The 14173-nt window shown below is 37.8% G+C and overlaps 11 protein-coding genes and 2 non-coding genes across 13 annotated transcripts; 5 read left to right on the top strand and 8 right to left on the bottom strand.

Moving 5' to 3' along the window:
- Nucleotides 1-5: 5 nt before the first annotated feature.
- Nucleotides 6-686, top strand: ZYRO0A05896g (phosphoglycerate mutase; the record flags this gene model as incomplete). The annotated part of the gene is made up of 1 exon (XM_002494581.1): nucleotides 6-686. One exon carries the CDS (start codon nucleotides 6-8, stop codon nucleotides 684-686), a length of 681 nt encoding a protein of 226 aa, XP_002494626.1.
- Nucleotides 687-806: 120 nt separating this feature from the next.
- ZYRO0A05874g (uncharacterized protein) lies at nucleotides 807-1184 on the top strand (the record flags this gene model as incomplete). Its single annotated transcript, XM_002494580.1, has 1 exon — nucleotides 807-1184. One exon carries the CDS (start codon nucleotides 807-809, stop codon nucleotides 1182-1184), a length of 378 nt encoding a protein of 125 aa, XP_002494625.1.
- A 119-nt stretch (nucleotides 1185-1303) lies between these two features.
- On the top strand, nucleotides 1304-1744 carry RDL2 (thiosulfate sulfurtransferase RDL2; the record flags this gene model as incomplete). The annotated part of the gene is made up of 1 exon (XM_002494579.1): nucleotides 1304-1744. One exon carries the CDS (start codon nucleotides 1304-1306, stop codon nucleotides 1742-1744), a length of 441 nt encoding a protein of 146 aa, XP_002494624.1.
- A 37-nt stretch (nucleotides 1745-1781) lies between these two features.
- On the bottom strand, nucleotides 1782-2681 carry RRP36 (rRNA-processing protein RRP36; the record flags this gene model as incomplete). The annotated part of the gene is made up of 1 exon (XM_002494578.1): nucleotides 1782-2681. The coding sequence occupies one exon, from the start codon at nucleotides 2679-2681 to the stop codon at nucleotides 1782-1784; it is 900 nt and encodes a 299-aa protein (XP_002494623.1).
- Nucleotides 2682-3138: 457 nt separating this feature from the next.
- On the bottom strand, nucleotides 3139-3532 carry MRPL44 (mitochondrial 54S ribosomal protein mL53; the record flags this gene model as incomplete). The annotated part of the gene is made up of 2 exons (XM_002494577.1): nucleotides 3139-3377; nucleotides 3475-3532. The coding sequence occupies 2 exons, from the start codon at nucleotides 3530-3532 to the stop codon at nucleotides 3139-3141; spliced, it is 297 nt and encodes a 98-aa protein (XP_002494622.1).
- A 208-nt stretch (nucleotides 3533-3740) lies between these two features.
- MPD1 (protein disulfide isomerase MPD1) lies at nucleotides 3741-4676 on the bottom strand (the record flags this gene model as incomplete). The annotated part of the gene is made up of 1 exon (XM_002494576.1): nucleotides 3741-4676. One exon carries the CDS (start codon nucleotides 4674-4676, stop codon nucleotides 3741-3743), a length of 936 nt encoding a protein of 311 aa, XP_002494621.1.
- Nucleotides 4677-4857: 181 nt separating this feature from the next.
- On the top strand, nucleotides 4858-5550 carry ZYRO0A05764g (uncharacterized protein; the record flags this gene model as incomplete). Its single annotated transcript, XM_002494575.1, has 1 exon — nucleotides 4858-5550. The coding sequence occupies one exon, from the start codon at nucleotides 4858-4860 to the stop codon at nucleotides 5548-5550; it is 693 nt and encodes a 230-aa protein (XP_002494620.1).
- Nucleotides 5551-5633: 83 nt separating this feature from the next.
- Nucleotides 5634-6455, bottom strand: ORA1 (oxidoreductase; the record flags this gene model as incomplete). Its single annotated transcript, XM_002494574.1, has 1 exon — nucleotides 5634-6455. The coding sequence occupies one exon, from the start codon at nucleotides 6453-6455 to the stop codon at nucleotides 5634-5636; it is 822 nt and encodes a 273-aa protein (XP_002494619.1).
- A 554-nt stretch (nucleotides 6456-7009) lies between these two features.
- ZYRO0A05720r lies at nucleotides 7010-7082 on the bottom strand. Its single transcript has one exon. It is a non-coding gene; the product is annotated as a tRNA-Arg (tRNA).
- Nucleotides 7083-7300: 218 nt separating this feature from the next.
- ZYRO0A05698r lies at nucleotides 7301-7373 on the bottom strand. The gene has a single exon. It is a non-coding gene; the product is annotated as a tRNA-Ala (tRNA).
- A 2176-nt stretch (nucleotides 7374-9549) lies between these two features.
- On the bottom strand, nucleotides 9550-11268 carry STI1 (Hsp90 cochaperone STI1; the record flags this gene model as incomplete). The annotated part of the gene is made up of 1 exon (XM_002494573.1): nucleotides 9550-11268. One exon carries the CDS (start codon nucleotides 11266-11268, stop codon nucleotides 9550-9552), a length of 1719 nt encoding a protein of 572 aa, XP_002494618.1.
- Nucleotides 11269-11502: 234 nt separating this feature from the next.
- Nucleotides 11503-12987, top strand: RKM4 (ribosomal lysine N-methyltransferase; the record flags this gene model as incomplete). The annotated part of the gene is made up of 1 exon (XM_002494572.1): nucleotides 11503-12987. The coding sequence occupies one exon, from the start codon at nucleotides 11503-11505 to the stop codon at nucleotides 12985-12987; it is 1485 nt and encodes a 494-aa protein (XP_002494617.1).
- Nucleotides 12988-12997: 10 nt separating this feature from the next.
- On the bottom strand, nucleotides 12998-13981 carry BUB3 (Bub3p; the record flags this gene model as incomplete). Its single annotated transcript, XM_002494571.1, has 1 exon — nucleotides 12998-13981. The coding sequence occupies one exon, from the start codon at nucleotides 13979-13981 to the stop codon at nucleotides 12998-13000; it is 984 nt and encodes a 327-aa protein (XP_002494616.1).
- Between the last annotated feature and the right edge of the window lie 192 nt (nucleotides 13982-14173).

Here is a 14173-nt window from a genome sequence, read left to right as displayed (position 1 = left end):
TAATAATGACAGTGTCAAGCTTTTCAGAGGCATGCGACGGAAACGTTGTGAGACTGTTTGTTATAAGACATGGTCAGACGGATTATAACATTAGGCAAATTATGCAGGGCCATAAGGATATAGAGTTAAACCAAACTGGTTTCGAACAAGCTACACTGTTAGGTAAAAGACTTGTTGAAGATTCTCTTACATTTGACTCAGTTGCTAGTAGTGATTTGATCAGATGTAAACAGACTGTAGCTACTGCTTTAGCTACTTCGAACCAAAATTTGCCAGTAACTTACTATTATGAGCTAAGAGAACGTTGTATGGGGGTGATTGAAGGTATGCAGATTGATCAGGCTGAGAAGTTTGCTGTTGAACAAGGTAAGAAATCCTTCAGAGATTTTGGAGAGACTCCTCAAGAGTTTATAGGCAGATTTGCAACTTGTTTCGTTTCAGTAGCGGAACAAGCTGCTGCCAATAATCATAAGAATGTTGCCATCTTTACGCATGGTGGATCTATTAGATCCTTACTGAGCTGGCTTCATTATAATACTTCTTCCAAGATTCCTAACACTTCCGTAACGGTGATAGATTATCATAAAGATACCAAGCAGTTTGAAGTTAAAGTTGTTGCAGATGATATGCATCTGACAGGGGGATCAGGATCGATGAGATTCGTAGGAGATTCAAGAGTTTTGTAATGTTGATATCTTGTATGATTAGGTTTTGTTCATATTGTTTAGGATACATGTTTTAAAGATTGATAAACGGTCTTCTTGATTGAAAAAAACGTAGGAGTAGTGGTGTTAAAAGTAGGATCAATGACCCATAAGATATATGAATACGAGCATATCAAATTCTTATCACAAAATCCCAACTCTCGAGTAGTTCTCATCGATGTGAGGGAACCTGAAGAATTTCAAGAGACCAACATCCCTACGTCGATCAATGTTTCCTACAGATCCTACCCAAATGGATTGGCGATGGATTCTGAGACTTTCTTCAACACTTTCAAAACTAGAAAGCCTGAATATGACAAGGAATTGGTTCTTTTATGTGCATCAGGCAGAAGAGCCTCTGAAGCCTTGAAAGTTGCCTTGGAGGCTGGATATAGTGAAGTATCTCTGTACCCAGGATCTATGAAAGATTGGACATATAGAGAGAAGGGTGGGTCAACGACCCTTGCGTGCCCTATCTAGAAAGTTGTGGATGTGTATATAGGGTTTAGTCATATTGGTTTAAAAGCGTCGTCGATAGCACTTTGACTCCTTCTATTTTCATTAAGAGACAGTACAAGAAGAAAACAGAAAGTGCAAGCATGTTTAGATCTTTAAGTGTACAGAAAGCCTCACTACAATCGCCAGCAAGAACTTTGATTAGAACAATGTCATCAGCGGGTCCAAAACCATACAACTTTCAAGATGTTAAGAAATTGGTCCAACATCCTGAACAAGGTAAGGTTCTTGTTGATGTGAGAGAACCAAGGGAGGTAGAAATGTATAAGATGCCTACGGCCCTTAATTTGCCATTTCAAACTACACCATCAGCTCTTTCATTACCAGAAGAAGAGTTTGAAGAACAATTTCAAGTTCCTAAACCAAAGAACAACGAAGAATTGATTTTCTTCTGTGCCAAGGGTATGAGAGCCAGAGCAGCAGAAGAATTGGCAAGGTCTTATGGCTTCAAAAATACTGGTATCTATGAAGGTTCTGTTAATGATTGGCTCGCCAATGGAGGGGATAAAATCAAGCCAGAGTAATAAAAAAAGTTTTACATGTATATATTCATATAGTACATCATTTGTTGAATTCAAATTGTTTAAATTCTTTACCCAATCTCTTCTTTCTCTTTCTCTCCATAACTTTCTCACGTTGCTTCGACTTCATGTGTTCAAACTTCCACTTCTGCACTAGTTTACGTCTTTCAGAACGCTTTAGATGGAATTTATTCTTATTGTCTTTGTTCATTGTCTGTTCATAGTCCTTGACAATGTTCTGTTCCAAGTCTTTACTCTTCATAGTCTGTAATCTTGATTTAGTACTTTTTAGTCTTCTTTCAATGGATTCGACTTCCTCTGGCGGTAGTTTAGAGGTCAATTTACGATCGTGCAATATGGATTCCATCTCTTCAATTTCCTTTTGTCTATATTCGTCTAAGAATCCATAGCGTCGTCTAATGACACTGCTATCAGTGGGCCCACCTGTGGATTTATCAAATCTGATATCTTGGTATAGGTTTGGATTTTGACTCTTTGATAGATGCAAACCTGGAATTTCTCTTACTTTAGATACTCGTTTCTTAGCAGATTGCTCAGCAGGGGCATGCTTACTCCTCTTCTTCTTCTTCTTTTGGTCACCATTCTTCTTAGAACTTTCTTCTTCAAAGAACTCTGAATCTGAAGATCCTGATTCTGACTCGGATTCTTGTTCTGGTGCGGATTCTTGTTCTGATTCATACTTGACTTGCTTACTTGGTTTATCCTTTATTTTACGATTCAATTTTCTATCACCGTCTTCTTCCTTCTTCATCATAGTATCAGCTTTCTTTAAAGATCCAAATGATAGTGTTCTTAGTTCATCATCGCTAGACTCATCGGCATCATCTTGGTTGTTTCTTCTAAGTAATCTTTCTAGATCTTCTCCTTCATCAGATTCAGATTCGACCCCAGGTTTGATATTCTTGAAATAATACGACATGAATATCTTAGAAGCTCTTGAATATCTGATATTTACAGTAGTTATTCTTGTAGCTCATCGCATCTCATCGCTTGTACAATTTTTCAATGAGTCGCACATTACGGACTTTGAGAAACTTGGCAATACAAAGTGTCAGTAGACCATACATTGATGAAATGATTATTTGAAGGCTTCAAATGCTTTGAAGACTTTCAATTAGCTTTTTTTAAACTGACAGATTTTTTTCTGCATTCCTAGGTGGCCTAGCTGTGGAACTATTCAAGAATACAGCTTCAACAGCCTCCTGTAGATTTTTACCATTTAATCAGACCTCACACATATACGAAGAGTTTCAATTCCAAGCATTTCAGTAGCTAGTCCGTCTCTTTACTTTTTTTGATATTTTTTTGTTCTTTCTTGCTTCTTATACAATTGATTATACCACTATTTACAAGGAAAATAATCTCATCATCGAAGACTAACTATTTTCGATGGTTTCTTTCAAACTTAACTGTCTGGAATGCGTATCAAAATAATTTGCTAATTCTTGGAAGGTGTATTTTGTTGGATCTACCTCCATAGTTTTCTTGTCCTTAAATGTTACCTTAATCACAGGTGCTTTGTTGGAGGCATTAGTTAGAACTTCATTTTGTATCTGAGTACCTAGCTGTCTCTGAGCTGGTGGAATCGAACTGAGCAAGAGTCTAGCTGTTTTGGCTGGTTTTAGATATTTTTGTTAGTATACACTGTTGACAACAAACTAGTCATTAAAGGACTATTCAACGCTGATAGCATCTCAAAATTTGGAACATACCTTCTTTAGAAAATGGATTGAATTTTACGACGACCTTCGAGAAGTATTTAGTGATCATTCTGGGCTTTTCGAATCTATTTTATTGTATTTCGTGATGATCTTACTCAACTCAAGTTGATAATTTTTTAATAGACGGAAAGTGGAAAAAATCGATGAGCTTAGACAGCTTGCATAGTAAAAAAATGCACAAATTTTAGATACATAATGATGATATTTTCTCCTGTGTATGAAATTGGTGCGTTATAAGCTATACATCTCATCATTTATTACAATTCATCATGGTTTACCCTCTTGTTCTTACCGCTTTTGACGGCATCGACAAACTGTTGGCGTTTACTACCTGGTCCCTCTTGAGGATTGCGACCAATGGATCCGGTTAAGAACTTAGAAACCTGTGGTTTTACTAGTGAGTCACCTTGGAAGACATGATATTGGTCATTATGAGGGTCAAAGACTACTAGTAGGCTTTTCTCACTATTTTTCTGGTCATGAGCGATACTTTGCAAGAAACCATAAATGTTAGGGTATGATTTAGCTAAGTTGTCATCCGATGATAGCGAATCCAGCTTGCCATTGGGGATTATGAAACAGTTGAAGACTCCCAACCAATCCAATGCAATGCTTTTGTAAACCGGTGATAACTTATCCTTCTTGGAGAAAAGTACCATGGAGGGTCTGGTAGATTTTTTGAATATTTCTTCCAGTTTATTCACGTTCAACAACCTTTTAACGTAATTCTTCATTCTTGATACGGCAAAATCTATAATTGGGGCCATTTTTCTTTCACCTTTATAAACTTCGCCAGCATGATTCCTCAATTCCACTCTTTGTGAATGTGGTTTTGACATATCAATCTTGGGGGGTCTAAAGACCATCAGGGTTGGGAATCCTTGGATTCTATGCTCTGCACATAACTGCTTATTCTTGGGTAAATCACAATTAACAGATGCAACTTGGACAATACCATCCAATTTTTTAGCAACTTTCTTCATAACAGGTTTTAACTGTTTACAGTAGCCACACCATGGTGCGTAGAATTCTACAACGGATGTGTAATTGGTTCTATGAATCACTTTGTCAAAATTCTTTGGTGTAAGTTCGATTAGATGTGGATCCTCGTCGTAGAAGTTTTGAGCCCATACAAGATTTGAACATTGGATCATGAAAAATATTAGCACTTTAAAGACCCACATCTTGATCATCTGATGGTTTGGTTTGATTCACGACGATCTGTTCAAGATGACTGACACCTTTAAGTTTAACTAAGTAGCCACTTTTTTTTCACCGAAGCTCATCACATCTCTTACTTCAAACACTAACAAAGGGAGAATAAATTTGAGACCAACCCTACAATAGTTTTAATTACTTATCATTGAGTGTATCATGTCACTTGAATTATCAGGAACCTCCCCATATGCTTTTTATGCTTTCTATACCCTTTACAACTATTTGAATAACAATAATAAATCGCACTCCCTTAATTCAACGAAGAACTTCTTAAAGATTTGTCAAACATTATATCCAGATTATAGAGTCAACCCCGTTGAGAGGACCTCATTATTTATTACCTGGAATAAAAAATCTAAGAAATCAGATAAATACAGTTTAAGAGGTTGTATTGGTACATTTGCCAGGCCTGCCCTGGTTCATGGAATTGAAAAATATTCATTGGTGGCAGCTTTACAGGATAACAGATTTCCACCGATCTCTAAGAAAGAATTACAGTTATTAAAATGCAGCTGTAATATCCTACAAAATTTTACCACAATTTATGAAGGTTCTAAGGGTGATATCAACGATTGGGAAATTGGATTACATGGAATTGAACTTTTCTTCAAGGATCCAGGTTCAGGTATTACATTGAGTGCAACCTTCCTACCTGAGGTAATGTCGGAACAAAACTGGGATAAAGAGGAAACGTTTTTAAATTTAATCTACAAAGCTGGTGTTAGTTCTCATTTGCAAGAGGTTTTGGATCATTATGAACAATATTTTGTCCAAGTGATAAGGTATGAAGGTAACAAAAGTGCAATTACTTACGAACAATTTGAATCTCAATTAGAGAAATTAGAGTAATGGAAGGAATTAGCAATGAGATTTTTTTTTTTTATCGGTAATACATAAGGGATATAAACAGATGTTATAATTGTTCTTGCTTTTCAATTGGTTTTGTCTTGAGAGCCTCTGTAGAGGTGGTATGGTGATGCCTGGTTAGAAGAGAAGATCAAAGTGTCAGCAATGACAGTGTTTTGCTTTCTAGAGGTTGCATAGACGATTAAATCTGCAATGTCATCTGCATATAATGGGACAGTGTCTTGGTAAACCTTCTTTGCCTTTTCTGTATCACCACGGAATCTAACCATAGAAAATTCGGTCTCTACATTACCAGGATCAATACTCATGACTCTGATTTTTGTATCGACTAATTCCTTACGCAAACTTTCAGTGAATGCCTTAACAGCGTGTTTAGTAGCACAGTAAATGGAACCACCTGGGTATGCCTCTCTACCAGCAACCGAACTAATGTTAACGACATCACCAGAATTTTTTCTTTTGAAGATAGGTAAAACAGCTTGAGTAACTTTGATTAACCCCAAGACATTGGTGTCGAACATACCTTCCACGTCTTCATCTGCAATATCACCAACTTTATCAGTACCTAATGCCTTACCGGCATTGTTGATCAAAATATCGATATCTTGAAATTCCTTTGGTAATTTATCCAAAAATGGTTTTATGGTGTCAATTGCAGTGACGTCCAATTTACCAATGTGGACTTGAGCGCTTGGGTAACTCTTTGTAGTTTGTTCTTTAAACTCGTGTAATTTCTCTAATCTTCTTGCAGCCAAGATCAATTTAATTTGACCATTGGATGCATCCAAATATTCCTTTGCAGTTGCTTGACCGATACCTGCAGAAGCACCTGTAATGAATACAGTCTTACCAGCTAGTCTTTCAGCAGCTTTGACACCTTGTGACATCGTTATAGGGTTAGTATAGTCTAAGTTAAAGTCTCTTATATGTATATCCACGGTAATTGGAGAAATTGGCTCGTACTGTTCGAGAACTCGCTGTGTTATATACCCTTATAATTTCAATATCAACGATTCGGAAGTCGAGCCCCGATGAGTCTAATGATTGATGATTGAAGTCGGTATGACGGATTAGTGTATATTGAACAAGCAGATTGATTTCAGTTAATGAATCGATGTATCATTGACCAATAGCATTTAACATTTGTCAACTATCTTGATCTTGAAATTCAAATACTTGAGGCCTATAGGGCTCTTACAATTTGCCTTTTCCGTAACTTTGATAGAAGCACCGTCGGATTTGGCTACTACGTATGATGTTGAGTAAAAAATGTCCCATAATATGTCTTGAGACTCTTAAGAGTATCCAAATTAGCCAAGGAATTATATGTTAGTGTCCATAGCCCGAGTAGCTTAATTCTACTGCATTATGTCTGGAACTAGCAAGCGGGGTTTTGGAATAATGGGTTCTGAATTATTGAATAAAAAGAAAAAAATTAAGCCTTCCCCGCCAGGACTCGAACCTGGAATCTTCCGGTTCGTAGCCGGACGCCGTGACCATTGGGCCACGAGGAATAAGACCTGTTGGAATAGACAAACGTTTTTCCAGGTCTACTCAAGTATGTACAATCATGTGATTAAAAATTTTACTCAGTTTAGTGATCTTACTACAATTTCTCTAATTGTTGGATTGTCGCGGTAGATATGGAATGGAGGAGTAAATGAGAGCTATTTCAAAATTAGAATTGTCGTCTTGAAAAGTGTATAGAAAAAATTGGCAAAAAGAAAAATATTGGACACAACCGGATTCGAACCGATGACCTTCTCCTTGCAAGGGAGACGCGCTACCAACTGCGCCATATGCCCATAAAACGCTTCTAAGTTTTAGTAGTTTATAGTAGTTTCCAATCAATGGATATAATCACATTTTGTAGTGACCTAAAATCCGGTTACTTGTTAAAACGATATAGATTGTTTAGCTAGGAACTCTAGTATCCGATTGTTGATCTCTATATATATTATTGTCCCCTTTAAGAGTATAATGCTCGACCAATACCAGTCTCTTAGATCTAGTCCCTGGCTGTTAGATTATTCCGTATAGTTCCTGGTTGGGATACTTACGGGTTAAGTATTGGATAGTCTTTTGTCACACATCATGAAGCTACATGAAGTTTGACCTCAATTGGGTGATAGGTGTGCCCTTGATTAATGCCCTCGTGTCACTTACGATAATGTTAATATATAATGAGGTCTTAGATTAGATTAAGATCTGATATGTGGATCGATGAGAGGAAACCAAGTATTTAGAGATCACATAGTCAGATATTGGTGCCCTATTCTGAAATATATCATATTCTTATATAAGTAATTGGGCCCTGGGTCATTTCATCTTTTAGTTGCCGCTAATCTTCCGAACAGCCACTATGGTACTATTTTTAAAAGTTCAATTAAAGATATAGTTGAAGAAGAAGCAGAGGAGAAAGATGAAGATTGCTTGTCCTAAAAGAACTATTACAGACTCGTCAATAAGGATCTGTCCAGGACTATAACCTTGCATTTGGAGAAGCTTTGAAAGACCTAGAGATCCAACAAAATTTAGATGAGGAAATGGTCGTACAAATATATACCATAGGGCTTCAAGACCAAGTAGAAAGAGCTGTAAATCATAAGGAACCCAAACATGTGTGGAAGCGATGGAGCTAGCAACGGCAGAGGACTATGGAACTCCCGTGGATAGAAAGCATTCTCGTGATACCGCCCAACGTAATAACAAAATTACCGAAGATCCACTCACAAAAGATTCAAGGGCTTTACAAAGAATAAACGATATCAGTTCGAACTCGCAGGAAGGTAATCAATTTTTGAGAAAAATCAATCATTGTTACAATTGTAATAAAATTGGCCACTTTGCTAAAGATTGTAGATATAAGAAAGCGACTTCCTCCCCAATGGACTCTTTACAACATACCAAGGTGATGTGCATTCAGTAGCCATTTAAAAATGAATTTCAAAAAGAAAAATTACCCATTTCAGTCAAGTTCATGGGCTGAAATGTAGCATATTACAATAGATTTCAAAGGGTATTCGAGAGCTACCCCTACAGAAATCATAAACTCAAGGCCGTAAGTCATCTTCAAGCGATAGTAATCGTTGCTTTATCCGTAAAAAGAATAGTTATTCTTCAAGAGTATGCTGGTGGAGGAATGTTAGTTCTATATAATGCACACCTTCCAAGAAAAATTATCCATTAAGGCTAAAGAGAGACAACTCGCGTTCTAGAAACTTTTTTAACAATAGGATTTACACCGCTTGGATGTTCTCTGCGTAGAAACAATGCGATAAGAAAAACATGCAAAAAGTAACCTTAATGTGGGATTGGCGTACAAATTTGGCTCTCACAACAGAGGTAGATATTTAAATGGAAATCTATAAGATGAATATCAAGAATAGCTTTACTTTCACTAGAGTGTTTCACTAGATTGGGTCCTTTTGTTACTAATAAGTCGATGATATTCTTATCAAAAAGTGTTTAATTATAACGATAATTGAGTCCCTGATCGATTACCTTGTGAATTTGGTAAAATGTCTTGCGTTAGTTTTGCTTGCAATGGGGTAACACATTCCTGAAAGCAATTTGTAGTGGTGTTCACGACAAGGCGACGATTTCACATTATAACTAGGAAACTACGGAAAGTTAGTTTGATTGATCAGCGTAATTCGGAATAAGATTGTGAACAGTATGTTTTCTTTTCTTAGGCCGAATAAATCGTGCAATGTCATCTTCCTTTTGTTTTTCTTACTTGTCAAGTAATGCTTTTTTTATTTATCGAATACAACTCGTTCGCTACATAACATAAAATTGAGAGGCGAGCGCACTATTAATTTAAACATGATGAATGGTAAACTAGCAGTTGTATTATTTTATTGGAGGACTTTACAAATGTTAGGGAAGAAGAAAGATTGATAATTGAATATAGGTATCGACAAACATAATACAGTCGTAATATTCCATGCATATATATAAAAATTACCTAAGATATTATTAACGAGTACGGATGATACCTGCTTGGATCAAAACTTGAATCTTGTTGAACACTTCAGGATTCTTGATGTGTTCCTGTAGAGCAGCAGGATCTTGTTGAGCTTGAGATAAGATACTTTGCATCACAGGGTCTTTCATGATAGATGCAACTTCAGGATCTCTCATTGCTCTTTCGTAAGTCTGTTCTGGAGTTTCGTTGTCACTAGCTGGTTGGAATCTTTGACTGGAAGCCTTGGCATGTAGTTGATCAATTTCTCTAACGTTAGCACCCTTGTTTACTTGAGCGTCCTTTTCACGAGCAATGTTTAGAGTCTCAATAGCGGCTGCAAATTCTTTGACAGCAATTTGAGCAGTTGCCTTTCTAATGTAAGCTCTGACGAAATTTGGATCAATGGAAACAGCTTTGTTACAATCTTCGATAGCTTCAGGGAAAGACATTAGTTTTGCCAATGCAGCAGCTCTGTTGGAGAAACCTCTGGCATCTTGAGGAGCTCTCTTAACCATTTCTGTGTAAGCCTTGACAGCATTTGGCCAATCACCCTTGGTGAAGAATTCCTTACCTTGTAAACGAGCTTCTTCTGCCTTTTCAGGATTGACGTAGGCTTCAGATTCGGCTTTCTTTAGCTCCTTCTCAGTGGATCTCAGTTTGTTGAGAACTTCAGCAGTTCTGTGCTCAGTCAAAGATCTGTTGTAATGTTCAATTGCTTTCCTCAAATCTTTCAACTTGTAGTAAGCATTACCAATACGAGCGAATGACTTGGCAATAGTCTTGTAATCAGCCCTCAATTCCCTACCTTGTTCCACGGCATCATTCAAAGTCTTGATTGCAGTATCGTAATCACCTTTTTCGAATTCAGCTGCAGAACGGTTGTTCAAGTAAGTGATATCCTTGTGTAATTCCCAGGCCTTGTTGTAATGTTCGATGGCCTCTTCAAATTGACGGGCTTTGTAAAGCTTATTACCTTCGGCTTTCTCCGCTTCTGCGGCAACTCTGGAGTTAGGTTCTTCATCAACTTCCATGGCTTCTGGTTCTTGCTTTGGCTCTTGTTTTGGTTCTTTTCTAGGTTCTGGATTTGATTCTGGTTCTTTTGGCTTGGCAGATTCTTGTGCCTCACTACCAGCACTAGGATCACCCATGTTCAAGTCAATACCCAACAAGGCAGCCATAATAGTCATTAACCTTTTGTCGGTGAAGAGATCCTGACTGATTGACTGTGGGTTATTCCTGTAACCTTCTAATTTAGCCACCAATTGTGGATCTTTCATCATATCAGCAGTCTTTGGATTATTCTTCAAATTTTGGATCAAATTAGGGTCGTTAAACATTTGAGAAAGACCTAAATCTGGCATTTGAGGACCTGCCTTTGCACTTTGCACATGTTCTAACCCATCTTTTGCAGCCTTATTACTGGAATCCAATTCTAATGCTCTCTTGTAACTCTTCTCAGCTTCATCCAATTGAGAAAGACCAAATTGGGCGGCTCCCACTCTGTTATAACCTTTAGACCAGCTAGGACTAATCTTAACACACTCCTCAGCATCTTTCAATGCCTCTTCAAACTTCTTGTTAGATGCATAGCATGCAGACCTGTTGGAATATAGAACGTGGTTTGGGGTTTCTGAAACTTCAATGGCCTTGGTAAAAAGATCGATAGCCTTCACATAATCTTTTGCAAGAAATGCAGCATTACCTTGCTGCTTAAATTCATCAGCGCTCATTCTAATCTCAGATTGGTTATTTGCCGATGGACTATTGGCAGATGATACGCTATCGACTATCGGAATTCGGGTCCTTTTTATACTTCAAGGGAGGTTGAAGTTTTCACCATTCTGGAACTTTCTACGTCGTTAACGGTGAGTGAAAAATTCCAAGCTCATCGCATCTCATATTATCACCAACAATAACAAGGATAAAGACAACTAATAGGCCTTTTGAAGTATTATATTGAGGATATGATGGCGTCATTCGATGAAGCCACAGATGGATTTTATCATTGGTTAGTATCCTCTGCCAGAATTGAAATTTCCCCCAAGATATTCGTTGGTGATTTGCGAAGTGTAAATCAAGGTAGATGTGTGCTTGCGTCCCAGGATATAGGCTCTGATGAAGTGCTATTTGAGATCCCCAGATCTTCAGTTCTAAACGTGGCGACTTCTCAACTTGTTCGTGATTTCCCGCAGCTAAAAGATGTATTTTGGCAGGAATTGGGACATTGGGAAGGTTTAATCCTTTGTATGGTTTACGAGATTAAAGTGATGGGACAACAGAGTTTCTGGTGGAACTATTTACAAGTGCTACCAAAATCCCAAGATCTGAATACTTTGGTATACTGGTCCGCTGATCAGTTGGCGGCATTAGAGCCTTCTCTAGTGGTGGGTAGATTGGGAGCCGACGAATCTCAAGAAATGTACCGCCAAATACTAAAATACATACAAAACTTTGGCCCCGAATTTCAATCGAAAATTGGCCAATTGACATTTGAAGAATTTGTGCATGTGGCAAGTGTTATCATGTCATATTCATTTGATGTGGATTTAAAGGGTGAAGATGATGAAGATGATGAGGATGAAGATGAGGGCGAAGAAGAAGAAGGGGAATCGAATGTGGCCCATGATAAATATATGAAATCGATGGTCCCTTTGGCAGATACTCTAAATGCAGATACAAAACAATTCAACGCACACTTGGTTTACGATAAAGAAAGTTTAAAGATGGTTTCTGTGAAACCTATCAAGATGGGCCAACAAGTTTACAATTTTTATGGTGAACATCCTAACGCAGAAATCTTAAGAAGATACGGTTATGTGGAATGGGATGGATCTCAATTTGATTTTGGTGAACTGCCGTTGTCATGTATTACACAAGTATTGCAAAGAGAAGCACCAGAGGAATTCTTTCAAATCTGTTTGCAGTTATTACAGAATGATGAAACTATCTTAGAACATTTGGACCAGGAGCAGATCGTCCTAGAGTCCTATGATTGCTTCATTGATGGCCAGGTTATTCCTGAATGCCTGTTACTCTTACAAGTTCTAACGGTTATTTTACAGATCCCCAATGTAGGTGAAAATTTAGAGAGAGAGTTGCAAAGAGTGGTTAAAAAGTGCTTACAGCTAGTGGAAAGTGGTCGTCTGACAATCAAATGCTTGAAATTGTTCGAACACTGCATAGACGAACGTCTACGGCAATATCCAAACCATTCCTTCAGAGAAGTAACACCAATTCATCAATATGTACATGATGTGGATGTTCAGAGAGGGATTATGGCTCAAAGAGTGCTACAAAGTGAAGTAGAATCCCTACAAAATTGTTACCTTTCCTTGGGGGAAAAATTCCAAGTCATAGACGATGTTAAGCTTATGGATAATATTTTAAAGAAAAGAGTTGCACCTGCTCAAAAGACTAAAAACGAGTCCAAGAGAAAACGTACGCATTAGCTTCCTAGTCCTAGTTTAAGAATACTAAATAGAGTCTACTAGCTTGTAATTCCGTATCTTGGTTAACAACTGCATTCGTTTTGAAAGAGTCATCAGAAGTGGCCACACAAAGAATTTTACCGTCACAGTCCAGCTGTACGACACTGTTTTCATTAAATTTTGCCAATTGATCCACTTTCTTTCTCGTAGCTAAATTCCAACAAGACACACATCCATCTGATCCACCAGTATATAGAATAGTGGAATTCGGTACAAACGCTAATGCATTGACGGGGAATACAAAACTCGTATCAGCCAAATTCATTCGATGACATCTAAAGGCAAACTTCTTTGTATCATCTTGGAAAAATTCTACAGCCACACGTCCATCCAATGAGCTGGAAACGTATCCATCACCTCTCGGTGTCAATTTTATACGTCTTGTCTGAAACTTTAGTCCTGATTCCACTTCTGCACCAAAATCACTAGCCTGCAAGGGCAATTTCCACCAAAGCACCGTATTCTTCGTAGTGGCAACTACCAGCTTGTCTCCATGTGCATCTATGCTCAATATTTTATCATTCAACCGCTGCTGATACACAACATTTTGACTTCGACAATCAATAACTTGTAAAAAGCCATCCCAAGATCCACATATGACTTGATTCTTATAACTGCAAAGACTGGAAATTCCCAACTGAGCTGTATTGCCCCCCATTGGTATGAATTTTCCCAATTCTAAATCTACCAATAGGACTTGGCCCTGTACATCACCACAATATATCTCTGGCTTGTAACCACCACTGGGGAAAAGTACGCAGCAGCTCAATAATGGGAAAGCATGTCGCAGCACAGTATTCAGACTAACCCTTCTTTCTTGTTCATCATAATCATATATTGAAAGCGTACCATCCCAAGCTGTTACAACTAGCTGTCGTAGGGATCCCATAATAACTACGTCACTTAAATAATCTTCGGCAACTTCATCAACCTCCACCACATCGTGAACAGCCATCCTCAACTTCTTAGCTCTTTAACAACTTAAGTGTATTTTACTATTTGTTGAAATCGGCTTTGTTCAACATAACATCAAAGGCACTTCCTTATAACAATAACATTTGACGATTTACAACTATAAGGGCGAATATATATTGGTTTAAAGGCCTATTAGAAAAGTTAAACCAAATTCCATCGAGACTGAGTGATC

The sequence above is a fragment of the Zygosaccharomyces rouxii genome, assembly GCF_000026365.1.
Source record: "Zygosaccharomyces rouxii strain CBS732 chromosome A complete sequence".
In the NCBI taxonomy this organism is placed as follows: domain Eukaryota; kingdom Fungi; phylum Ascomycota; class Saccharomycetes; order Saccharomycetales; family Saccharomycetaceae; genus Zygosaccharomyces; species Zygosaccharomyces rouxii.
The sequence above is the reverse complement of the archived record's forward strand: the minus strand, read 5'-3'. Positions and strand labels throughout refer to the sequence as shown.